This window comes from Anastrepha obliqua, chromosome 4 (assembly GCF_027943255.1).
Source record: "Anastrepha obliqua isolate idAnaObli1 chromosome 4, idAnaObli1_1.0, whole genome shotgun sequence".
Classification (NCBI taxonomy): Eukaryota; Metazoa; Arthropoda; class Insecta; order Diptera; family Tephritidae; genus Anastrepha; species Anastrepha obliqua.
The window spans coordinates 57,271,766-57,299,468 of NC_072895.1; the positions used below are offsets into that span (position 1 = coordinate 57,271,766).

The 27,703-nt window shown below is 35.7% G+C and overlaps 1 protein-coding gene across 1 annotated transcript in view; it reads left to right on the forward strand.

Annotated features, from left to right (window-relative positions):
* Positions 1–27,703, forward strand: part of LOC129245344 (diacylglycerol kinase 1) — a 293,249-nt gene that overhangs the window by 78,894 nt on the left and 186,652 nt on the right. The window contains exon 3 of the mRNA XM_054883446.1: positions 22,968–23,045. Within this exon, the coding sequence (XP_054739421.1) occupies positions 22,973–23,045 (73 nt within the window). The 5' untranslated portion in view covers positions 22,968–22,972. The remainder of the gene's footprint in view (positions 1–22,967; positions 23,046–27,703) is intronic.

Consider the following 27,703-nt stretch of genomic DNA (forward strand, 5'->3'; position numbering starts at 1 on the left):
CCCTTTTTTCTAGTCGCAACACATTTCAATAATTTTCTATTTCCTGGCATGCTTTATATATATATAAATGATATATATATATGGGACGTTCCACGTCAACCGGTACACTAGCCGGTCCAAAATTCTATGAGACCGATTTTGAAGTCCAAGGTCTCAAAATGATCGTCTGAATGTCCACTATTGAAAGCCGTCTGGCCCATTGAGAAATTCAATATGGCGTCCAAATTATGGCGTCTAAGCTGACTAAAAATTAGAGTTTATTTAAAATCTTGTGTGCTCCTAAGAAAACCAGGAGCAATGAAAAAAAAGTAATACTGATTCTTTATGTTCTTAGGGTCGCAGATTACGATTTCGGAAGCAGATTTCCAAAATTCAAAATGGCGGATCCAATATGGCGGCCGAAAATATTAATTTATTTCGATTTGTTTAAAATGTATTTCTAAGGGGTTTTTGGAGTCGCTGATTACGAATCTGAAGTCAGATTTTTTAAATTCAAAATGGCGGATCCAATATGGCGGTCAAAAATAAAAAAATTATTTCGATTTTTTTGAAACCTGTTTTAAAAGGGTTTTTGGGGTCGCTGATTGCGATTCTGGAGTCATATTTCAAGAATTCAAAATAGCGGATCCAATATGGCGGCCAAAAATAAATAACGTTATAAAATAAAAATATAAAAAAAAATAAAATAAAATAAAATAAAATAAAATTGGTGGTCCCAAAATTTGTTTTTATTTCATTGCTGTAATTGTACGTGTATGTTGCAGCGATAACGTGCTATTTGGGTCTTTTGTAGCTGTGTTCTTGACAAACATTTATTCCATTTACTCTCACAGTGTATTTCAAGGTGCTTCAATTTCACTTTATGTGATTTTATTTTGTTTTTTCAATCTAAAGAAGGAAGGTCGTTTTCTTCTTATTGACTTAGCAGATAAAATTGGTGGTCCCAAAATTTGCTTTTATTTCATTTTTTATTTTATTTTATTTTATTTTATATTTTTATTTTTTTTTTATTTTATAACGTTATTTATTTTTGGCCGCCATATTGGATTCGCTATTGTATTTTGAATTCTTGAAATATGACTCCAGAATCACAATCAGCGACCCCAAAAACCCTTTTAAAATAGGTTTCAAAAAAATCGAAATAATTTTTTTTTATTTTTGACCGCCATATTGGCTCCGCCATTTTGAATTTAAAAAATCTGACTTCAGATTCGTAATCAGCGACCCCAAAAACCCCTTAGAAATACATTTTAAATAAATCGAAATAAATTAATATTTTCGGCCGCCATATTGGATCCGCCATTATGAATTTTGGAAATCTGCTTCCGAAATCGTAATCTGCGACCCTAAGAACATAAAGAATCAGTATTACTTTTTTTTCATTGCTCCTGGTTTTCTTAGGAGCACACAAGGTTTTAAATAAACTCTAATTTTTAGTCAGCTTAGACGCCATAATTTGGACGCCATATTGAATTTCTCAATGGGCCAGACGGCTTTCAATAGTGGACATTCAGACGATCATTTTGAGACCTTGGACTTCAAAATCGGTCCCATAGAATTTTGGACCGGCTAGTGTACCGGTTGACGTGGAACGTCCCATATATATACACTTGTGTGCACTTGATTAAGTCACTTCATATTTTTACAATATTCGCAATATTTTTTTAGCAAAATTTTTACTTGAATTTTTTATGAAAATATACTTGAACAAAAAGTATTATAAATCTAAAAATAAAAAAAACTGAACACATTAGGAACAAGTTCATCAACATTTTCTACTTTTTAATTATTGTAGCATTTTTAGAAAACTTTGGACTATACAATTTTGTGGTCCATCTAATTTTAGTAGTTGAGTTTAAAGTCGCCCAAAAATCGCATTTTAAAATATTTTTTTCCAAAAGATTTTCAAAATTTCCTTCACATAAAACACGTGCCTGGAAGTAATTTATATGAAAAAAAAGTCCACGTCATATCAAAAAAACAAAAAACAAAAAAGAATTGTCAAAACCTAAAGCAATTTCAAGCTTACACTTTGTTATACTCGTATTAACATTGATAAGCTGTTCTGCATACCCACAAAGTTTGTTTGATAATTTATTTAAAATTATTTTTTTTTAATGTGGAACTTTGATTTGTGAGGTTTTCGTTACATAATGAATTAAGTTTTTATAAAAAATGTAACAAAAAAGTTAACCATGAACAATTTTGCAAAAATTGTAAAAAGATAAAGTGACTTGATTACGTGAGAGCAAGTATATACTTATATATCTCATATATGTTCAAATATGTACTTTTTTGTTTTGTCATTTCACTCCGATTTTATCTATCTATTTTGCTGTGGCACTCAGCATTTTTTTTATTAAATTTTTCGACTTGATTGTCAACAAAAATGTGAAAAATCCTGCCTTCGCAATAGATTGAATGAGCACACATACTACATATGCGAGTATAAGTGTAAATTATTCAACGTTTTTACCCAGTAAACACAAGAAAATATATTTTTCAACGTTTGATAAACATTGGCAGTTCAATCCAGGCGGCGCCCATGCAAGTTTCAACATTGAATGTAAGGATGAATTTCCGAATACGCTGCTGTTATCTCACATCTCTAAAAAACCGTTTTTCATCGTGCACCTCTATGTACTTATATATTGATGATATGTACTGTAATTTCAAAATCGAACGAAATGGAATTCGATGTCTCATTAAATTCGCGAAGAGTCCGAGCAATAAGTGGATTGCATGGTGAAAAGAATTTAGACAGAGTGGTCAACATTAGACAGTTCCCCGGCTTTCAGCAAATTTGAAGGAATTTCATGATTTGCTGACGTAACAAGTGATCTGGCGCCGGTTTGTTTACAACAAAACTGGGACTGAAATAAGAAAACATCCACGGAACCATGGCTCATGTTACATTATCTAAACAATGGCTGATTGAGCGTGTGAAACGAGTCAGAGCTAAACGAGATAATTACACAAAATAATTATATGCGACACAATGTCAAAGGCCTTAGGGAAATCAGTATAGATGCAACCAACTTCAAGTTCAAACGAAAATGATTCAATGCAACATTCTCTGAAAACAACCAGATTGGAAACAGTGGCTGGAAACCTGTTATAAAATAATCGTGGAAATGTAGAAATTTTTTTTTATAATACTTTCGAATAATTTAGAAGTGGTGGAAAATTTTGAAATTAGTCTATATTTTCGGAAGTCATTATTATTGCCATTTTTAAAGATTGGATTAACTGCATCACTTTTCAAGCATCAATGAAAATTCCGGCTCCAAGTGATTTAATGAAGATAATTTTTAATGGAGTTGCAGCGATGCGATACTTCTTAAAGAGAATGGAATTCATTACATTGTAGTTAATTCATTAAAATGTAATTGTTTTAAAAGCATTAATTGGAGTTTGTAATATTTTTATCGTAGCTCTTGACTATACTTTTTGTCTTTTCGTCTGCGGAGAAATTATAAAGCGCCGATGGTTTATCGACTCATAGTAGGGCAATTCTAAGTTCAATTCACACACTTGTAGATAGATCTTGAGACTTAATAATCTTTATTAAGAATGAATCGTTACTAAGGTGAACCGGAAAATTGAAAAGCCAAACGATGACCACGCTATTCGGACGACTCACTGACCCGACGATTTAGTTGTTGACTTATTCGGATATATGTACTTTACGAAATTGTACTAATATACTTTAAAAATGTATTTGAAAATATACTAAAAGTAATAATAATAAAAAGAGCAATAGTAATAAATAAGGAAATAAAATTTGTTGGATATCTGTAGACCACTAAATTAATAAATTTTACCGTTCACCAAACCAATAACAATCTTTGATTTCCATTGACAAAATTTTTAATATTCAATCTGGAATGTTTCACAATTTTGAAGAAACGCCACAGAAAAAGAAACGTTAAATTTTGTTTAGCACATTGCATTACGCAGTTCGAACGAAAGTCGCATTGATATCATTGGTTATAAGACTTTAGGTAATAATTTGACTCTGCAGCCTTTTAGTGTATAAATATTTTCAAAAAATTGATTTTCGAGCTATTAATACGATTTTTACTAATTACGCGACTTTGACGCCACCTATTGCGCTAAAAATATATATTTCGAATATGAAACAAATCGAATAACCTTGTAACCTTTACCTTGCAATCACAAATACAAAAACAAAAAATGTAGCCAAATCGGTCAGTCTATTCTAAAAAGTTAAGGTTGCCCACATTCTTACTTTTAAGACTAATTTTAATTTAAAAAAGTTAATATTAAACATTTTTAACCTTAATAATTTATTGAAAGGATTCAATAAAAAAAGAAGTGAATTAAATGTCTAAAATAAAAAAAGTAATATTTAAAATTATGTCCTTTACTATTAAGTGAATAATTACTAATTTCACAACTTTATAGCTAAGAAAATTTCCATTTCCATTCCATTCATTTCCTAAAAAAATATTTTTTTTGAGTTGCGAATACTATAATTCACTTGTTTAGATGCTGCTGGAATTTAGCGTTGGAGTTTTGATAAATATGTTTCATATTTCATACCAAATACAATACCATTTCAAATTTGTATCAAACAAAAAGGTTCATTGGGTATATTCGCATTGTCTAAGTGTTAACATTCGCGTTCGTGTACTGGTAGTGGTGTTTTCAAATAAAATTGGCGTGTATCGAAATATTGCAAATAATCGGCAAGCTACCGATGACTATTTTTTACGAATATATTTATTTTCTACGCCCATCCACACGACTGTCAATTCGCACATTCGCTTATTTTCATATGTGAAAAAAGGCTTTTGCCACAGTCGTATGCAAAAACTCAAATGCATACGTATATTTGTATATGTGTGGGCCACATGACAGTTGAAATTTCTTGTATTTTGTTTTATAATGTTTTATATTTATTTATTAATTTTTTTTCGCTGCAAATAATTTGCACCACTGTTGACCTATCATCCTCTCACATAAATTCACATATTCTTACTGATCTTATTTTTTCTGCTTCGTATATCTATTTTTTATTATTTGCTTGCATTTACATTCTTTTATTAATGATATTCAGTGCATTCATGGTTTATTCATCACTTAATATAATATTCGACATCCACATTTACATGGAAAAAGTGTATGATTTCTGGGAATTTTTTCAACGTTGTTTCCGGTTTTTTTCTCAATCGTGGTAGTATTTACATATGTATATGCACTACTATAGGCGCACATAATTCTTTATTTATTGCATCTATCGATTATAATAATTGTGCAAAGAACTTTTAACACTTTTTTCGAGTTTAAGTAAAAATTATTTTCCATATTAATTACAATTTTTATTAGCTTTATTGGACACCACTTTATTTGTTTTGTCTACATGTATGCGTGCACATTTGTTGGTAAAAATGGGATTAATTAACGCTATGAAATATTTATTTCAGCTATACCACAAACTGACTTTCTGTCTCTCCATCTGTATGTGGGCGGCATAAATATAATAAAGCCTATATACTTGTGTACGTAAATTATCTGAAAATTTAACTATATTTTAAAAGCGTCTTTCAGATTAATACTAAAAATAGTTTAATAATAATAATAATAGTTAATATGATGCATCCATGGCAACATATCTACAGTCTAGACTGAATACTTGAACAGAATAGTGTTCGGAGGCATGAAGAAAATTACGCGCGAAATGTGCGAGAAGAAGATCTGAGAAAAAACTTGAAGTACCAAATCTAAAATTCCTGTTCTCACTAAGAATGAGCAGCCTAGAGCAGCCACTAATAATGGATGGACTAATCTGTACACTTGCGGAAAATCGCATTCGTTTTGACCATTACCTGATAAGCAAGGCTCTTCTTGAGACACTCTAAACTGAATACACGCCTTTTTTTGAAATATTAATTACGCATATTAAGAGTATCCGACTTCCCTATTATAATAGAGAAATGGGCTACCTTAAAAGCACTGAGCCTTAATAATGTTTCTTATCAAAGGATCGAAAGTTTCACAAAGCATATGAAAATCGAAATGAATTCATACACACTCCTTTAGTGCCTTTGGGCGAAACAATAACTCATGTTCTCTAGAATCTATGGAAGTTTTAGAATCCCACAAGTTTTCCGATCTCTAAAAGTTTATTTTAGATCGGACGCTATGGGATTTAAGTAACATATGCCTCGAATTTGATTCTGAAATCAGGTACACAGTTCTCTCGAAGTTTGTGAATGGCGATACTGATGCGGCTGTCCTTGGGACCATACCCATGGGCGGTTATGCTACAATTTTTCTGGCGGAAATCCATGGCATAGAAATCTGTGACAAGGAATGCATAACTGGAAGAGGCATAACTTCGATAGCCAGGGAGACTTATGTGTACGCAGTATCCCATAATAAAATCCAAACTCCTTAAGGAATGCTTTATTGTACCTTGTACCTAAAACAAAAAACCAACAGGCAAACTACCTAGTGAAATTTGGCGCTACTACAAATTCCATGAACTAGAACCATTTTGTGGACTCGCCAAAACACAATGGAAGAAGATATCAAAGATGGGAAAGACAGTGAATTCACACGACATTTGATAAAAAATCCAGCCCAGAGGCTAGCTAAACATTTCATTCTGCCTGCTAGCAGAACACCAACTATACTCCTAAACCTGGATAGAAAATGCTTTAGAACTCTTACTTGATGCTATACGGGACATTGTAGTCTTCGTTATCTTTTTTTTTAACTATAATGGATTGGACGGCCGCTGTAGCCGAATGGGTTGGTGCGTGATTACCATTCGGAATTCACAGACAGAACTTAGGTTCAAATCTCGGTGAAAGCAAAATTAATAAAAACATTTTTCTAATAGCGGTCGCCCCTCGGCAGGCAATGGCTTGAAACTGTAGGTCCCTCCATTTGTGGAACAACATCACGACGTACACCACAAATACGAGGAGGAACTCTGTCAAACACCCAAAAAGGGTGTACGCGCCAATTATATATATATATATATAGATGATGAAACTCCGGAGCAAATTCTCTACGAGTATGCAGCTCTTGCAAACGAAGCCACGTAAGCCAAGGTTGTGCGACTCTAATTACATTAGTGATACGGAATAAAAAGCTTGAGCAGATACTCAAATTCATTAGAAGTCTCCAACTATGGACTTACGGTCAAGCTAAACAGACCACATTAGAAGTCGCAGTACTTTATGGCCCAATAATAATAATAATTGGTTATGCCGCCTAGAGGTAAAAGTCCGCATAATAATAATTGCAAAACTTAAAAAAGGTGGTAAAATATCCACTCAGCAAAATCTGTTCAATACGCCGAACTTAAAGATTGTCCTACAGATTTCTGGAGTACACGTTTTCCCAGGTTCAGCGCAGTTTCGGTATAGTTTCTTTGGAAGGTTTGCCAGCTATAAAGGAAGCAAAATTACTCTAATTAAGCAGAAATGATGAATACAAGAAAAGAAGTAAAACTCAATTAAAATTTTGAAAAGTGAGCGGTGCCGCGTCAACTTATGAGTAAATGTGTGCATCTCGATAACAATTCGATAGCACATCCCCAAATTTTGCAGAAGTATTGATCACCACCTTAATTGAATGCGAATTGAATGTTATTGAGTTAGGACAAAAACCATGCTCACTTTTTGTACCATGCAAATTTTCGTTCGTCCACCTCATATTATAAGCTATACCTCTTGCATTATCAACGAATTTGTTTGATACCAGCAGCCAGCACAATTAAATTGTACTAAATTGAGTGCGAGTATATAAAGCCCGGTCCGGCCCGAATTCATCACTTCCTTACTTGAGCGATTTATTTTGATTGTATTTGGCAATAAAAACGTGTGCACAAGGCGTACAGAATCGCGTACATACCCACACTCCTATTTCCCAAGCAGTAACTATTTTCACTATAAACTTTCGCATAATTTCACTTGGGAATTGAAAAAATTCTTAGTTAAACTTGGCTGCTGGCCTCATCCGTTCCATTCGAAATGTTCCAAAAGCAAAAAAACAAGAAAGTTGAAAAATCAAAGCCAAAGTTGTAGACAATGCAGCAGCAAATTACTAGCAAGAGAATAGTATGCCATAAACGAAGGACGAAGTTATGATAACTACTTGTAAAAGTACACACAAAAGCAATAGCTGGCATACGCTGGTAACCAGAGAAGGTGTGAGCTGAAAAGTGCTGCATGACCTGAAATTGCAAAATAATTTTAATTGGTAATTTAAGTACTTAAGCTTGTTGAGTTTATTTGGTTCAGTAATTTTGGTTTTTTTTTAACTTGTTTTAATTTGTTTGTTTTTTTTTTTGGTTATTGCAAAACTCATCAGTTAATTTATTGGAAAATTGTTTGCGCATTACTTATTGAGGTTTACATGAATGCAGAACCTAATGAAGTTTTAAATATTTTAATTGAATTAATTGTTTTTATTGGCTTGCGAGTTTTTAGGGCTGCTACCAGAAAATCATTGCATATACTGTGGCGCTCAGTAACATTTTTCTGTCCGTTACGTTTATATTAAGTGAGTAAAATTTAAAAACTCAATTCCTATGCAACAGCTATGCAATTTTCACTTAATTTTAATTTATATCACCATTTTTGGCCTTTACATGAGAAAAGAAACTAAAAAGTTCGACCCAAATTGGGGGACATCAGAATTCGTTTTAGAGGTATGGTTCCTTCGGCAAAGTTTCTTATTTTGATCCCTAGAATATGATTTTCACATAGCAATGGGCGATTTTTTTGCCTCCCCACAAATCGACCCGGCCTAATAAATATATGTATATATGTAATATACTATGCAAATGCTTACGCTTTAACTGGAGAGCAAAGACAAATTTTATAAATCATTTTAAGTACAATAATTTAAATTTTACTATCAATATACGCTTCATAAATATTTTCAGCTAACAAAAATTACACGTCTATTAAAAGTTCATAAACAGTTTAGTTAGTTCGCAATATTTGCCAAATAAGCGAAAATGCACACATATGTAACATAAGAAATCCTTACATTTTTCGCCATAAATGTATTTTCAGGCATTCGGGCGCTTTCGCTCATATATTTTTTATTAGCTATAAAAATATTACAAAGCGCTTGAGGACTATCATACCATATTGTAATCGAATTAATGTGCAGAAGGCTGTATTTTATGAGGCAACCAGCTGGAATTGGATGCCATGAATGATATGAAGTGCTTTCTCCATAAAGCTAAAGGCAAGCGACGACGCTTGATATGCTTAACTTTTTATGCTTTGTTATCCTAAACCATGTTTAATTTCATATGATGCTATATAAAATCAGTCTCATGCTGCATTTAACTGAAAAAAAATTAACAAACAATTTTTATACACAGCTTATATGTAAAAATGTAGATTAGGGCAGGCCAATTTGTATGGAATGGTTTTTCTCGAAATTGTTCCGGGCAGAATCGAGTTTGGCATACAATTCTAAGAAAAAATCCACTGAGGTCTCTTAAGTCAATTTCAGTCTCCAAAATAGTAAAAGAAGCTTTCTTTAATTAAAAGATGAAGTCAGAAAGTAGAAAAAAATTATGACAAAAAATAAAATAATATTAAAAATACATTTTTTAAATATATTGTAAAATTTAATTGCATTTGGGTTTCCTTTCATAAGTTTATCTATCATAAAATTAAAAAATTGACCTTGCGGCCACCGTAACTGATTGGGTTAAAGGATCTATTTGCCCCAACTCTTCTTCATCAGCTTCTTCTAGGTCTTTCTTGTTTCTAATAACACACTTTTTCAGTTGGTTTTCCAAATGAGCCTACAGGTGATCAAGTACATTGATGTCTAGAGATTTTGGAGTTGTTTTAATTACTTTAGGGCAGCTCTACATAAGCCTTAGATGGTCTTATGTTTGGGATCGTTATATTGATAGTACGGGAAATTATCCTTAATTCCAAACTTTTCAGCACTTTTGACCAAATATTCTTTCATAATTGTAGGGCATTGTTTATAGCCCATATTGCTGCTAATAAAGCACAAATTTCCAGTACTAGCAGCGTACATACAACCCCCTATCATTACCAACCCAACGAAAATTTAACTGTCGGGTGTAAGTTTTCTTCCAGCAACTTTTCATTAGCTCTTCTCCACACATATGATTGCCCATCTGGCCTAAATATGTAAAACTTGCAAATAAAACGTGCTTCCAGAACTCGAAATTCGAGTTCTTTTCGTGCAACTCTTCCATTATACTTATTTTTTCGCAACACTATGCGTATACTTTCGGGATTGCAGTTAATGTTCAGGTGTTGGACGACTTTTGTTGCGAGCTTAAAAGCGCTCAAATTTGGATTTTTGTCAAATTGTTGTCCTATCCACCGTTCATCTACATCCGAAAACAGTTTTGGTCGTCCCGAATTCTTCTTACTTTCCACGGATTTTTTTTTCTTTCTGTGGATTATTTCTGAGATTGCCTGAACGGTTTTACCTTTTTCATGATGACTAGTAATTAAATTTCTGACTTCCCTTGAGCTTTGTCCGCGCTTTTTATGCACTGCGGACTTTTATTCAACAAAGCAGGCCTGAAATTTTATTTTAATTTATTACGTTTGGTTCTTTTTTGCATTGTTTTACACAGAGTAAATTAATTGTGGGATTCCCCATTTTACAATCATAATAATCAATAATCACAATAATGCCAGATGTCCGACTTCTTTTTTAACACCAATTTTGCGAATGCTGCGTGATAATTTTTTTATAACAAAGAGGTAATGGATTGGTAAATTATTATTATTATCCTAAATTAAACTGAATACCCAATAGAAAAATATAAAAATAAAAGTATTTAACTTGCATTTCTTATAAAATTAAAATTTTGAATTTGAAACTGCATACTATATATGTCCGAGTTCTTTATTGAGCCACTAGAGGTAGAATTCGAATAGTTTATTGATATCTTTAAAGGTCATGGTCTCAAGAAATCCAAAGTGTTATTTTTGCAGAGATCTTGCACAGCTTCAATAAATTGAAATCTTTTTTCATTTAATGCAGATTTCTGCTTATGAAACAAAGAGAAATCTCCTGATAAAGAAAGCAAAATGTGCCAGTTTTTTCTGTTAGTAGCGCAGCTATGAATTATCTTTACATAAATCGGACTATTTTTAAGTATTTTCTCAGGAAGCTATAAATGTGAGAGTTTGAAAAAATTTAACCAAAGCCAAAAGTCACTTTAGGGATCCCGAAATTACCCAAAGAAGTTTTCCGAAAATGTCGGTATCCATAATTAATAATATACCAAGTAGTAAGTGCATGGTAAACAAGATACCTATGTCATCGTTTAAAAAACTGCTGGACTTAAGCCACTTTTTTTAAAGAAGGCGGAAAAAGCCTCAGATGTGGTATATTTTTACTTATTTTAAGTTAAACTAAAGTTGAATCGCGGCAATAATCGCAGTATCTTACGCTTACATTAAAAGCATGGAAGGAAATTTTCGAGATAGATAATGATGACTAATATGGGCATTCCTAACAGGTGCCGCATTTTTAACAGAGACGCTGTTAATTTGTCATCAAATTCATGTAAGGAATGCAATAAATGGCTTAAGACAACACCTAAAGGCAACTTTTTATTTTTGTTAAATTTTTCAGAGATTTTGTGACAAGGAAAGGTTTTATTTTAATGATTAGAGAAAACTTTTATTTGGCCATGATAAACTGCTTGCCGAAATCTAAATCTATATGAGTTTTAGTATTCAAAAGCTAAGTAGTGTTAGAAAAGTTTGTCAACCATAAGTCATACTTACAGATTATGCCAAGATTCAGTTAAAGAAACTAGGTGTCGAAGAGTTGATAAAAAATAGAGCTGAACGATCTTTTCGATCGATAGCGGCGCAATGGGATTCAGTAAGTTAAAGAAAATGCTTTATGAAGCAACCAACTTATCATAAATTAAAAAACTTTTAATTTCTAATAGTGTTTTCTCCCTTTTACAAAACATTCAATTTAAGATTGCGTGTCAAATCATTGTTAGTGCTGCTAATAACTTTGAACTACCATTTATTGGTAATAAATATTTATGACTAACCGCATAATTTTTACTCGGAATTGATTGAATGAATAGCAAAATCAGAGCAAGCCGGACAGTACAGATATTTATATATATCTGTATAAGCGTGTGTTGACCTTTAATGCATCGCGATTGAATGCGGTCGTTATTTACAATTATTTGCGACAATTATTGCAAAACACATACAAACGCAATAATGTACAAATGCTAGTGTAAATGTATAAGTTGCGTGTTATTGTATATTAAGATTAAATTCAGTGGCATAACAGATTATTGGGAAACGTGTGTAGCGTTAAGAAGGGCTAACTTTTTTAGGAAGGATCTAATAGTCATAGATGGGTGTTCACCGTATTATAGTTCGTCAAATTATTAAATTTTGGTTTAATTTTATTTATTAATTAGCCGGTATCTTAAATATTTTTGGTAAACCTCGCAATGTCACTGCTTCGTATTTGTTAAGAGAAACTCTGGCTCTAGCCAATTCATCAGGCGATTTGCTATCGTGCATATGACTGCGAGAGAGAAAAAGGATATAACGTAGAGGAAAAAGAGAGAGAGAGCTATACCTTATATATTTGGTAGATACACTTTTGTAAAAAAAAAATATTTTCATCAAAATTTTTCAAAAACTTTATATATTATCTATTATATCAAAATATTTCGATTTATTCACTTGCACAGTGTTTCATCAAAATATAATGAGCTTTAAAACTGTATACCCAGGACAAAACTCTGACTAAGAAAATGACTAAAAAATTAAAATTTTGTTCAATTTTTTAAAAGTTTTGTACAAGTTTCAAACTTTAAGTTATATGGCTTTTGTTATAAAAGTAGTATGAACTATCTTTTAATAACAGAAAATAAAAAAAACATTCCCAACGCAATGTACCGCTCTACTTTATCGTGTCCCACCACTGTATATATCGATATATAAACTGCTTTACTTTCCTTAACTCTCATATATACCTGATGGGCATGTATACGCAAGTGCGTAACATATATGTATGTATATATAACTTAATTTACATACCTACGTATGTATACTTATATATTTGTGTACATATGTATTTATGAATGTACTTTCCTTTACTTCTCTCTATTCACTCATCTGGTTCTTGTGAAGAGTTGGGTTAATAAATTTTAACGGCACATATTTCTTATTAAAAACAGCAAAATAATTACAATGAAATCTCGTAAATAACTTGATTGTTTGAAAATTCATTGACTCGTCTAGCAATAAACACTTGTACAAATAGCTTTGTGCTCAAAAATGCATATAAATCTGGACAGCTACAAAAAATTAGTGTGAAATGAAAAACAAAGGAAATCAAAAATTTAAGAACGGGAAATGAAAATAATTACACACCTATTAGATAGACTAAACTAAAGTAATATAATCAAAAATATATGCAGTTGAACCCCTATCGTGTGATTTTGCCATGAATAATAAGCCAATTCAGTATTCTGATAAGCAGTTACACTTAAACACATACGACGATACATATTTTAGAGCCTCTTTGTGAAGGTCAAATATTCTCAGTGCCTTGCCTGACCGACCTTGCTTCTGCGTTTTCCGCTGCATTGCGTAAACATTGCGGACCAGAGAATTTTACAAGTAATTTACTAAAGCTTCCGAGTACAATCTGAAGCCTAGACAATTTCTAAGCATAACCACAGACCAAATGTAGTTAGTGTGATTAGTTACTGGTGATCACCATAGTTAATCTAACTTAGCCTAACTCTAAAAATCGATAAGCGATTTGCTACTTCCAAAAAATACCACTAACGAGCCAACTAGAAATCGGCTCCACTCTTTATACCATGCACGGAAATAATTAGGAAAGTGATTGAGAAAAAGTGTCGTTGAACCTTCTCTCAGTAATTTTTCCTTACACTTTTTCCAATTTCATTAAAGAATAAACTGGTGCCTCATGCTGATATACTCAACAGTCATCTATCTTAATGCTAATTTATTAATCCAGCTACTTCTTCTTCTTAATTGGCGAGATAACCGCTTACGCGATTTCTTTCTCGTGCTAACCGGCGCCAGTTGGAAACACCAAGTAAAGCCAAGTCCAACGTAGTCGCTGAATCTTGATTCGCTGCGTTATGTCTATGTCGTCGAAGGTCAGGTTAAAGAAGTCACACGACAACGAGTCACCCTGTTTGAAACCTCGTTTGGTACCAAACGGCTTGAAAAGGTCCTTCCCAATTGTGACGGCACTGCTGATAGTGCGGGGATAACAAACTCAGACACCCGGCATATATGTAACTCCTTTTCGTACTGTACGGACGGAAAGATGGTGTGTATTGATTCTCCTTTCATGAGTCTTTTCCAAGACTTGGTGTATTGTGAATATCCAATCGTTGACGACGGGATTTTCGTTCCGCTACCCGACCATCCACCTACTAGTCTTTCTCATTTCTTGTTGAAAATGATCACATAGTCTTATGTCATATAGACTTATGTTTATTGCCTGCCCGATTGCTTTTATATGCAGATGATTAAAAAATACAGCTCTCCTGGTCAGGAGTTTGTTCTTCAATCTGATTTGTGCAGACTTAACTTATGGCGTGTAAATAATTGGTTCTATCTGAATATACTTGTATATATACAGAATTGTCTCTTACACCCTGTTTGAGTGTTTGGCCGGGCTCCTCTTCCTATTCGGGGCGTGCGCCTTAATGTTAGTCCACCAATACAGAGACCTATAATTTTAAGCCAAGGAGGAGCAGAAATACACTCGAAGGTTTGCTAGGGGGCGACCACTATACAAACAACTTTTTCTGTCATTTTGTGTTTCGAGATTCGAACTTGTGCATTTCCGAATGGCGGTCACTACACTGGATCCAATTTCGTATGAGGCGCAGTGCATATAGGCGAATCAAGGTTTTTGCCAGTCTTACAAGTTTTGCTCTTAATATTATTCCCTATTAATTTAACTTAGCTCAGAAATACTTCGAAGAGAGGTGGGTGATCTCCACCCATTCCTTTATTTTCGTATGTGTCTCTGATACTTATCATTAATAGGGAGTATCGCACATGTGCTAAAAAAATTCTTCCTTTCTGGCTCTTCCTTTTCATGCACAAAGCGAGCTGTATATTGCAGCCTTTATGACCTCAAAGACCAACTGACTGTCAATGAAGACATTCACATGGAAGTTAAGATTGGTTAACTTATGTGCCTATTTAGTTGCTTTAGTTACCGAGTAGAACTGGGAGTGGGTGTGGCCTCCTTCCAGAATTGGCCTGACTAACGACATATCTTATAAATCAGAAATAGTAGTATATAGTCAGTAAATAAAGTCCATTTCGTATTGAACATTCTACCATCAACTCTCATCCATTCTTACATTTATTATTCACGTTAGTTTACTGCCACTAATACTTCCTAAGTATTTCACAAATGCTATGGAGCATAATATTCCTTAGCTGAGAATATGAACGCTCCGTATATAAAGTAGATATACATTTAAATAGACAAGGGAGGAGCAAAAAAGCATACAGGCGGCATGAAAGAATGGTAAATATTTTCAATGACAAATATAAGAGAATAAATTCGGAACAACAAAAAAAAATGTATGTTAGGTAATAGAAAAAGAAATTAAAAAGTGAGATCAGAGTTTATAAGTTGCTTAAAATCATAACTTTTTTTTTTCTTTTTTATAAGTTATGTTTATAAATTGTTTAATACCCGTGTGCGTATGTTTGTAGATATGCATGTACTAAAACTACCAACCCTATAGGCAAATCCATCAACACTGAACTGGTACGTTGTAATGAATCTGCGACCATAACGAATTCATGTTTCTGCTCTTTTCTGTAAAAGCAGCTGGCAAGCGAATTTTTTACGACTATGTTCCAGAAAGGCGGCCGCCGTAGCCGAATGGTTTGGTGCGTGATTACCATTCGGAATTCACAGAGAGAACGTTGGTTCGAATCTCGGTGAAACCAAAATTAATAAAAGCATTTTTTTAATAGCGGTCGCCCCTCGGCAGGCAATGGCAAACCTCTGTATTTCTGCCATGAAAAAGCTCCTCATAAAAATATCTGCCGTTCGGAGACGGCTTGAAACGGTAGGTCCCTCCATTTGTGGAACAACATCATGACACACACCACATAAATTGCGTTACAACACAATAAAGAATGTCTAATGTAGTCTACATACCATTTTCTATAGAGGAACTCGCCAACTTTGTAGAACTATTTTTGTCGCTACATCTCAAATATAATATAATAAATGCAAAGTTGCCCAAAATTAATCATCCAATTTGGTTTTTTAGTAACTCTTTTACTAAATACAAACAAATATTTTGAGTGACAAAAATCTTTATTTTGGCCTTTGCGCACTCCATTGCTTGTTGTATACTGCAGTTGTCTATTTCACAAGTGTCAAATATAATTAAAGTACTACAGGTTTGCAAAAATAAAATCTTTCGATAACTTGTTCCACCTTGTATAAATAATTTTGGGTTTTTAGTTTTTTCACAGATCTTTTGATTTGTTTTTTCACCTTGAAATTTCAATAAGGCTAGTGGTTTCAAGCTAAGAGTCATAAGGTATAGAAATATGGGCATCAAATGAAAGAACAATTTTTCTTCGTAATCATTCTGTGATAATATAAATCAAAGCAATTCTGCAAGCTTTAAATTCGATTGAGGTTGCAGCCGCTAGCTCCAGTGGTAGGCCTTCGGCTAATTTGTTCTGTTGCTTATTATTACCTAATCCTTTAAGTGCCGCTAGTAAAAATTTTAAACCACTGAAAAAGTTCGATGCATAAATGCATCCCTGCAGAACAAGAATCAAGAGAAAAAATTAACATTACCATTCATGAAAATATCTCTGCTTCTCTTTAATTTCCCTAAAGCCAGAGTCATCCCTTGATTCCATAATTATGATCAGCCAAAAAGGTAAATAATAATTCACTTTAAAATTTCGAATACAGAATACTGCACTAAGTAGTAGGCAGGTAGGTGAAATCGTTGAAGTGCCAGTCTGGCACTCCTCAAGTAGCACTGAAACGCCGTTTTGATATCATTATGAGACCTCCAACAGGCAGATATCTACAGCCAGCCAGAGCTGTTGATAATAAAGAAGAAGATTGATGGGATTTAGGTTGGCGCACTGCTCTAGCTGACCGGGAAACACAGCTACGAGTTTAGAAATTGAATGGCGAGGAGTCCAAAGGACTTTCTGAGTCCTTCGTATATCGTATTGGGGCCAAAAGGCCTAAGTAGTTCAGAACCACAAATTTGATTCACAAAATCTGACATCTTTCTCTACAGGAGAGAAGTAAAATGTCACCTCACAACATACCTATACTTATATAGTGCACAGACTTCTTTGTGAATTGCGGTATTTGTGGCTTTTAAAAAAGCAATCCCGGAATCTCGGGACCGAAAATTTTCTTCAACACTTAGTACATACCAATTCCAGACCACTTTGTGAGTACCGGTTTTTCTGAATTTTAAAATGGTAATCCCGAAATCCCGGGAACCCGGGTTTGTTACAACAACCATTATTTGAGCACACAAATGTTATTTTAACTGTAGATAAGTGGAAATAGGATATTTGCAATAATGATAAAAATAAGATTGTGGTGCAGTTGCATGAGAGAGGTGTGAAAAAGCGAACAAGATACAAACAGGAGAAGAAATTACACGAATGAATTGCAGAAATGCGACACCACACACACAGCGATCCTGTCAGATTCCCTGAGAGGAGAGTAACAATACCACGATCGGCACCACCTTATAATTCACTTCGTCGTGGGATATATGGATATTATTCGGACTAAAAAAAAATGCATATTCCCAATATATCATCAGGTTGAGTATTAATAAATCTAAAATATTTGTTTTAGCCTGGGTTATATCTATATTTAATTAAAAAAAATAATAATTTTAAAATAAACAACATGAGAGTCCCGGCATACGGGATTATGGATACCAGTATTAGATGCCCTACTATGTACATCTCTACCTACTTAATTATAAATTTTCAAACATTCATAAACATTACTTTTGATCATATGATTTTAATCTTAAAAAATACTAATATATATTCAAATTCCATTTGGTCACCAAATTAACCCACACAAAACAAAATAATACAAAATTAAAAAAGGCACACATACACAATAAAAAATCCGCAATCAACCTAAAATATAAAAAAATGTGCCACGTCAATGAAATCAGTAAAGAAATTTCTAAATTAAATTTCGTGGAGATAAGCTAAAAATAAAAAATAAAAAAGAAATAGAATAAAATGTAGATAATAAATTTTCCCACTGATGCGCAGCAAAATAGTAGAGTGTCAAGAAAGAACGCCAATATATGTAGGCGTGGGCAGCAAAGTGCGACAAGCAGAGGCACATATACACAAAAAAATTAATACATACTCGTATGTATGTATCCATGTATTTTATATTTTACTAGATTGCAAAGTGGGGGATGGGCAACAAGAACAAATGCGAAAACGACAGCAACAGCGACAACTACATACTATAAATGACAACAATGCGAGCATGAGGGGAAAGTAAAAAGTGTTGACGACGATGGGATGCATAGCATAGGCATGCCTTTGTGTGTATGTATTTGCGCGTATAGTATGCGTAGTAGTGATTTTCTTCAGCAGCGCAAACTCTTATAGCCTCGCCAATAGGCTAATTCGACGAGGCACTTGATGCGACGATTAACGGCATCCATCATTTATAATTACGTTGTTGATGGCAGCCGCTAATGACGTCCTAATACATATAATATGTACTAGAGTGTGCCAAAACAGAGAAAACAAACACAAAGACACTAAGAGTGAACTAAAAGTATGAATAAAATAATGAGATGGCAGAGAGCGAGCCTAAAATGAAATGTATAATGACGAACACTGGAAGAAATAAAGTTGGAAATATATAAAAAGCAGAAGAGAAATAAAGAGCCTTTTTTAAGATTTACTATACTTTTCGATTGGCAATATTGCCTCAAATGAGAGTCTATTTGACAGCTGATAGCTGCTTTTTATGCATTATTTATTTTCCCAGCGCTGGAAAATTATGCAAATTTATGACGAAAATAAGATTACCTTTAATACTTACAACCAACAAAAAAGTTTGTTTAACGTAGACTTAATTTTTGTTTAAATGGCTACGGAAGGAAGAAAAATTGCCTCAATTGGAGAGTAGAAGATCAAAAACCCATTATTCAGACGCCGTTACAGGTTTATATAAATTCATGAGTAATAACATTTCCATTCTCCAGTAGATGGGCATTAATGTTACACCCGCTTGAGTAAGCAGAACAGGATAAACATAACCATTGTTGAAGTCCGGTTACATAATAAAAAACAAAGAAAGCAGAATGACTTGTGTAAGCATTTAGGAATGAAAGGCGTGATTATTCCCCACAAATTTCAAAGCTCTAAAAAATATCAATAAAATAAGTACATATGAATACATACATTAAAATTTATTGTATTATCTCACGCACTACAAATTCACGGCAGATGATTTTTATGAGAAGTTTTTCATGCCATTGCCTACCGAGGGAAGACCGCTAATAGAAAACACTTTTTCTATCATTTGCTGTTTCATGCGCGGAGGTTCCAACTTGTGCACTTCCGAATGGTAGTCACACACCAACCCATTCGGATAAGGCCGAAGTTTCGCTCTCAGTAGTTTTACTTTTTGAATATCAAAACTCATAGTGAGGTTGTGTTGCGAATTTATGGTTATATTGGTTCTTTTCGACGCTTTAAAAATAGCAATTTAGTATTTATTCAATATTCAAGTCCAAGGCTACGTAATAAGTTTTCAAATGTCGGTCCGGTTTGCCGGGTTTTGTGATTCTATGATGAAAAGTAGGGATTGATTACAATAAACTCTTAACTGTTATATATATATATATTATATAATTGGCGCGTACACCCTTTTTGGGTGTTTGCCCGAACTCCTTCTCCTATTTATGGTGTGCGTCTTGATGTTGTTCCACAAATGGAGGGACCTACAGTTTTAAGCCGATTCCGAACGTCAGATATTTTTTATGAGGAGCTTTTTAATGGCAGAAATACACTCGGAGGCTTGTCATTGCCCGCCGAGGGGCGACCGCTATTAGAAAAATGTTTTTCTTAATTTTTGTGTTTTCACCGAGATTCGAACCGACGTTCTCTCTGTGAATTCCGATGGTAGTCGCGCACCAATCCATTCGGCTACGACGGCCGCCTTTGCTATTGCATTCGAGATTTTATTGAAACCATAAAGAACACACTTTTTCGCTTACCTACTACGCCTTTTTGCCGCGGTAATAGAGGTGTTGACGAATTTATGGAATTATCTTTTTTCCATTCTCGAACGCTGTACCACAACAACCAACTTTGACAAACACAAAACTGTCAAACCCACTTTCTGAACTTTTCACTCGACCTGATATTTCAATCTTCAACTGCAATAAAACGACCATTTAGAGGTTTTATCTTTTTCATTAGTACTATATTAATTTTTATAGCTAAAAGTTTTAAAAAAAAATTCTCACTGGACTGCTATTCTCCATGCCCGACCATTTGGCCGTTTTAACATTGCCGTCGTATAATAATGCAAAAAAAGGCATGCAATGTAAAGACACTTCGAGTTTTTTTGTAACAATTTTAACATTTTGCTCTTCAATCCAAGAGGTATTAATTAATTCTCTACTTCTCTTTAAGACACACATCTGTCACTTTTTAGCGCCATAGGAACGTTTGCGAGATCCTGTACGTCGCAAAAGACCGGAAATATGGGCAAACAATTCTTGGATTTTGCATGATGATAACGCGCCATCGCACCGAGCCCAAATTGTGCTGGATTATTTGACCAATCACCAAGTAAATAGCATCGTGCAAACACCGTATTCACCTGATATGGCCCAGTGCGACTTTTTTTTTGTTTCCCAAGTTGAAGTTACCACTTCGTGGAAGAAGATTTCAGTCGATAGAGGAGATCAAAGAGAATGCGACGAAGGAGCTGGCGTCGGCCTACCAGGGGTACATGGAGGACTGGGTTACGTGTTGGCACATGTGTGTTGCTTCAGACGGATCATATTTTGAAGGAGATAAAATAAATTTACCTGAAATTTAAATCTGTTTTGTTTTACTTAAACATTCCCGGTACTTTCTGGTCATAGGATGGTACAAAATTAATCACGAATTTGTTTAATAACTTTTACTAAATGATGGAAATCTTTATTTTGACCTTTACGCGCTCCATTGCTTGCTCTTTGTAGGCACTATTTATCACTGAAATATTAAGTAGCCATCTACTTTAAGTATTAATTCTTACTTTATTATTTATCACAATATTAAGTTAATACAAAATTAAGGTTTAAGTTTTTAGTTTTAAAGTCACGAGAAAAACGCGCGTAGTATCAATGCTGCCACCATCGCAAAGAACAGAGACCATCAAATTAAAGACAACCGTAAGGAGCTTTTGACGTATGGCTTTGTGGGTTAGAGTTACAATATGAAATAAATTGATAAAAGTAGAGAAAAATATTTTACAATTAGTAGAGACAATAGTCGCTACATATACTACAGCTGTCCAGTTCAGAAGTGTCAAATATAATTGACGTATGGCTCCATTTGCAAACATGACCAAACTTCCCATGTATCCCACTGACTATCTGGCTTGAAGTTTCTTATTTATGGATAATTTCCACTGTAGTACCTTCAGAATTTCTTCAGAACTTCAAATATTTCAAATGTCTACATAATAAATACGAAAATTTTCTTGGAAAACGCATTAGTAACCATAACATTTTTGGAATGTCGATCTTTTAGGAAAAAAACTGTGTTGCCATAAAAAGGTACATCCATATAAACTATCAGTTACACGCACAAGCAAACCAGCTGACAAAGTATGTGATAAACAGGTTGGTGGTGAGTGAGGAGTAATGGCGCCGCTCTAATGCTATTCACAAGTGACAGCGAATTGCCTTTAGGCGTCTTAACCCCACCAGGCGGTCATCAACTTACGAGGGAGACGCCGTTTGCAAATAAAGATAACGTTGAAAAGCAAGGCGCTAGCCAATGTAGCATAGATTATAAATGTACGCTACGCTTATTTGATGGCAGAAAATCAACTGCACAAATTGAAAGCACAGCATTAGGCGGGGTAACGTCAATAATGACAATGTTGACAATTTTAATTGAGAACGCGAAACGGCGTTGGCAAGGCTGCTGGCAATACGCCAGCTGTGATCTGTGCGTTGCTGGTATCCCTTAGAGCATCCTCAAACAAGCTCTAACAGAGTACACAATTATAAACTGCGATGCGCGTGTGCGTGTATGTGTTTCTTAAGTAAATCCAAACGTACAAACGTGTTTGTGCCTCTGTTTATGCTGTCTCATTTTCCTTTGGTCATTAGTATAGCACACTTTGTGGCGGTTTTGAGTGGCAGTGCAACTACTGACTGTCTCGCTGTCTGCCCTGCCTTCCGGTTTGTGTCGTTGACATCCTACGCCCAACTAGATATGCAGCACTTTGGCATCACTTATTGACAGTGCGGCGCCAATACCGTTAACATTTTACATTTGTCACATCGTCTGGTGCCTAGTCGTTTAGCTTGTGTGAAAGGGAAGGTGTGAGTAAAAGGTTGTCGTTACTTGGTTCAGTCAACACTTTTGACACATTATAATTTGCCACAATTACTAGGCATGATAAATGATGTGACAGGCAGCTGTCACTAGGTAAGTTGCTTATTATACGCTTATTTTTCTCTACTTGTCAGCTACTTTTTTTGTTTTATTTAATTCACAACCAGGCAGTGAATAGTTACTATGACACTTCTAGAGCCGCCCATTGTACAATATAAAAATATACTTATATACAAATACACTCGACTACTGATTAACAAGGAGTTTCCGTTTGGTTTTGCATACTTTCAGGCACAATGAGCGCCACATCACATAAATGGGACAAATTGTCGCCGCGTGAATTTCAACATTTGCAGGAATTGGCATCATGTAAGTAATTGTGGGTAATTTGCGGGTGGTTTATTAAATTGCAATATATGCACAGATATATATTTACTTACTTACTTACTTACAAGAATCTTGTGTCGGTTTTGGCCGAATCCAAAATAGCGCGTCAGCTGTTTCTGTCCTGCGCTCGCTGGTAGCAGTTAGACGTCTCGAGAACTGACAGGTACTGCGGCACATGGTCTTTCCAACGGAGATGGGGTCTTCATCTTCCTCGCCTTCCTTTTTAGGGCACTGTGTCGAAGATGCACTTTTCTGGAACGTCGTCGTTCATACGGGAAACATACAATAAAGCCGCTTAACTATTTATATATCCCTTTACAGCGGCCGCCATAACCGAATGGGTTGGTGCGTGACTACCATTCGGAATTCGCAGTATGTATGTTCGAATCTACGTGAAACACCAAAATGAAGAAAACGTTTTTTTCTATAGCGGCCGCCCCCAGGCTGGCAATGGCGAACTTCCGAGTGTATTTCCGCTTTGAACAAGCTCCTCATACAAATTATTTGCCGTTCGGAGTCAGCTTAAAATTGTAGGTCCCTCCATCGTCCATGCTTCTACGTCATATAGCAAAACGATAATGATGAACGTTTCGTAAAGTGTCAGTTTGGTCCTTCGAGAGAAAGCTCTACTTCTCACCTAGTTTGTTTCCCCCGCATTCACCGCAAGCCCCACATTGCTCACCTCTCTCTTTAAATTGGAGTACGCCGAGTATAGGGCGGTTAATTTCACCGATAATGTCTATGCCATCGGCATATCCTGGCAGCATCGTACCCTTGCGAAAATTTTGTGAAATTTTTTTCTAGTAAGAGGATGAATTGGTCACAAGATAGAGAATCATCTTCTCTGAAATCTCGTTTGATATCGAACGGCTCGGATAGGTTACTTCTAATTCTGACGGAGCTTGTGTGTGTACCGCTTAACTTTCTCTTACCCAGCTGTATGAGTTTTGAGGGAAGATCAAACTCATACTGCTATCAAAGGCGGATTCAGTAGCGTCGAAAAGATGGTGTGTGTCGAGTTGTTTCTCGTCGGTTGTCGATGGGATTCATTCTCTCTTACAATTTGCTCGCCAGGATTTTATATGCGAAGTTAAGCACGCTTATCCCGTGGTAGCATGCGGATCACCGTTGTTATGTATTGGGCAAAGCACACTAAGGTCTCAGTCGCTTGGCATGCTCTCATCCGACCATGTCCTTCAAAGGAACTGAATGCGATTTATCAGCTCTACGCCTTCAGCTTTTAATAGATCCGTGCGAACTCCATCATCTCTCGCGGCTTTGTTGTTCTTGAGTCGACTAATAGATAATCGCACTTCGTTAAGGTTGAATGGTGGATCAACGATTCCATCGACAGCGACTGGGACATCGATGTCGACTTGCTCATCCATGCTGCTACATCTACCATAAAACAATTAGGAGAAGTGATTCCTCCATAACATAAGCGTGCCTGGGTCATCCGTCATCAGGTCGTTGTTTCCGTCTTTACAGGAACTAGATCCGACCTTAGAATCTTTGGTTTGGGCCTTGGCACTGTGATAAAATTTTCGGGTCATGTTCCTAGAATATCAAGCACTTCGAGCTCACATCTTTCCACATCCCGTTTACTGGGCTTGAAAAGACGCCTAAATTCGCAATATCGCTGCATTGGGGCGCGTGTTGCGGCCGACTGCAGTGTAGCTTTTTATGCTGCGCATTGTAATGTAGTGGTGTGGCGGCTCTCGCCGTCAAACCCGGAGTTGCTCTATTGTTGATGTAAGTCAACTTCCTTTTTAGCGGCCGTACGCAAGTAGTGGAGGACTACTGTCCGCCCGCATCGTTGATTTGGGAAGTGCTCTGATTGGACTAGAGTGAGAGTTAAGCTGCGAAGTTCCTGGCTATCTCTTGTGGCTGCCACTTTCTGGCGTTTAGCTTTCGCTTTGTGCGTTGACGCGCGTTTTTACCACACACATACCTTGCATATTGGAACAATACCGTCGGTCTATCACAATGTGTGTCAGTCTGTGATCACGTCGACTGATCCGGAAATTACCAGACTGAATATGATTCTACTTACTACGACCGGCGAAGTCGATCAGCCTCATTCCGTTGTCGGTAGGCTGAATTTTCCTACAGTTGGTAGTAATCAAACATCAAACGATAGTCATAAGCATTTTGCTAGACTTGAAATGACCATTAGATCGCATCATATGATCACATCGTATGATCTCTTCATGTGATCTCATCATAAGATCTTATGAAATCATCATATGATTTTACATTACGTATGACATACCTGCAATTGCGTGTAATTCTGACAAAAGAATAGTTTCTCTATCCAAAAACATGTATTAATTCGACCATATTTATGCATTTTACTGACTACCCGCTCAGCCAGCAGTCAGTCATCATGGGTCGGTAAAGTAACAGGAACCGTTTTTAGCGATTGTGGAATTGAGGAGTTCATATTTTTGGGAATTGTATTGTAGCAACCATTTCGCTAGGGCACCAACTTTTATATACACGAAATCACCTGTTCTTGAAATCTTTGAAGCTGAAAAACCACCAAACTTTTTGGTGGTTGTCCCGCGTGTTTCACGTTACTCCAGGTCAAAGTATGGCTCCTTAGCCAGCAGAGTGGCATTCCTCGTCGTGTATTCCAGTTATTATTTTAATGCATGACGAAATCTGCTCTTTTCTTCGATGGTAATAGACAAAGGATTTGGTTGCGCATTGATTTGTTGAACAATAATATCTGATAGTAGAAGTAAGATTCCAGTTATGAACCCTCCATTGGTATCATATTCGGAGGCCTACACCGGTGATTGGGTTGGTGCGTGGCTACCATTCAGTAATGCATGGCTTCAAAACCTGCTCTGAGCGTGAAACATCAAAATTATAAAAAACCTTTTTTCTAACTGCGAAAGCTCTCCGTTAGTCAAGTGCAAACCTCCGATTGCATTTCCACCGTGCAAAATCTGCTCATAAAAAACAAATAAAAAATCATTCGCCGCTCGGACGCGGCATCACACCATTTGTGGAACAACCCTTTTATATGGCATTTGGCCGAACTCCTCCTATTTGTGGTGTGCGACTTGATGTTGTTCCACAAGTGGAGAGACCTACAGTTATAAGCCGCTTCCTAACGGCGAAATACATTCAGAGGTTTGCGACCACTAGTAGAAAAAACTGTTTCTATCACTTGGTGTTTCATGTACGGAGACTCGAATCTGTGCACTTCCAAATTGAATTCCACCAAACACCCAACGAAGGGTATAAGTACTAAGGCTAAAGCCGCACTCCATTTAAGGGCTCATCTTCGACGTTTTTTCAGAGCAAAGACTATTAAGTATTCATATTGAAATGTCCAGAGTCAGTTTGTGCGCTAAACTTCAGAACTGTCACAGAAAAAGTACTAGCTCCGATACGATCTTAGTGTCGGTTTATTAACTTTAGGGACAATGAGACTTTACTTCCCACGTCGAACCAATTCGAGGGCTACCTGCCCGAGAGTTGCGCAAAGGTAGCCAAGGGAATCCGTACTATTTTTAGCACGAAAAGTCACAACATAAGTACAACATTTTCTTTTTAAATTCAAAAACTTCTCCATTTCTTCAGCTACCTTTCGAGCGACTATCTTTAGAATTCCTTTTTTATTACAAATGTCACTTTGCTGTTACAGTCGGTGTCACCAGTGTCATGCCGTAGTAACCATTGTTGAGACCGAATAAGTCACAATGACCAGCAAAGCAAAACAAAAATAAAATAAAGAAAACAAAGAAGTGTCACTCATGAATGGACGAGTGAAGACATCGCACGTTGGCCAAACATAGCTGTCTGTGACAGCTATGGCACCACTGCAGGACATACCCATACACACACACACACACACACACAATCCCAGAAGTCTCCTCCGCAGCGCTTGGCAGTGCACAGCAATAATAATGCCACAGCGAATACAAAAATAAATAAACAAAGGCGGAAGAAAGGTAAGCAATGAAACTCGAATGCAACAGTGTGGATCAGCGCCGTTATCTTGTTGACCCATTGGGAGTCTATATGTATACATGCATGGCTGTGCATGGTTGTATTTTGATTGAGCTGTGCTAGTATGTACATAGTTGCCCTTGCTGGTGTCGGGTAAAGCAATACAGCACTGCGCCTTGGTGTATGCAATAGCCAATAGGCGAATAGGCGGTAAAATGCGCGTGCACTATATGTTTTGCTCTCCCCACTGATTGAACTATGTGCAAATGTAGGCAGTCATTTATATGTGCCGCAAAGATGTTGCTAGGCAGACGGTCATAGCTTAAAGGGCGAAGCGGTAGATTGCAGGTGATGAAGGAAAATCTGAAATAAACATTGTGCGTATTATAAAGACAGTTTCGCGTTTGTGTCTTCATTTTCTATGGACACTTTTTTATTTTTAATAAACTCCCCTATCGTTGTTGTCCGCTTCGCATTTGCCTTGTCGCGCACAATTGGTAAATGAAAGGCCCAGAGTGTCACACTAATTGACACTTTTCATTTTATTTTACCATCCATTGTATGCTCTGTTACAATCGCTTTGAAAACGACAGTCTATGCAATGAATTGTAATGAGTTTTAAATAAAATTGCAGAGAAAATACCAAAGTAACTTACCCTACCCATGGCTATGGATTT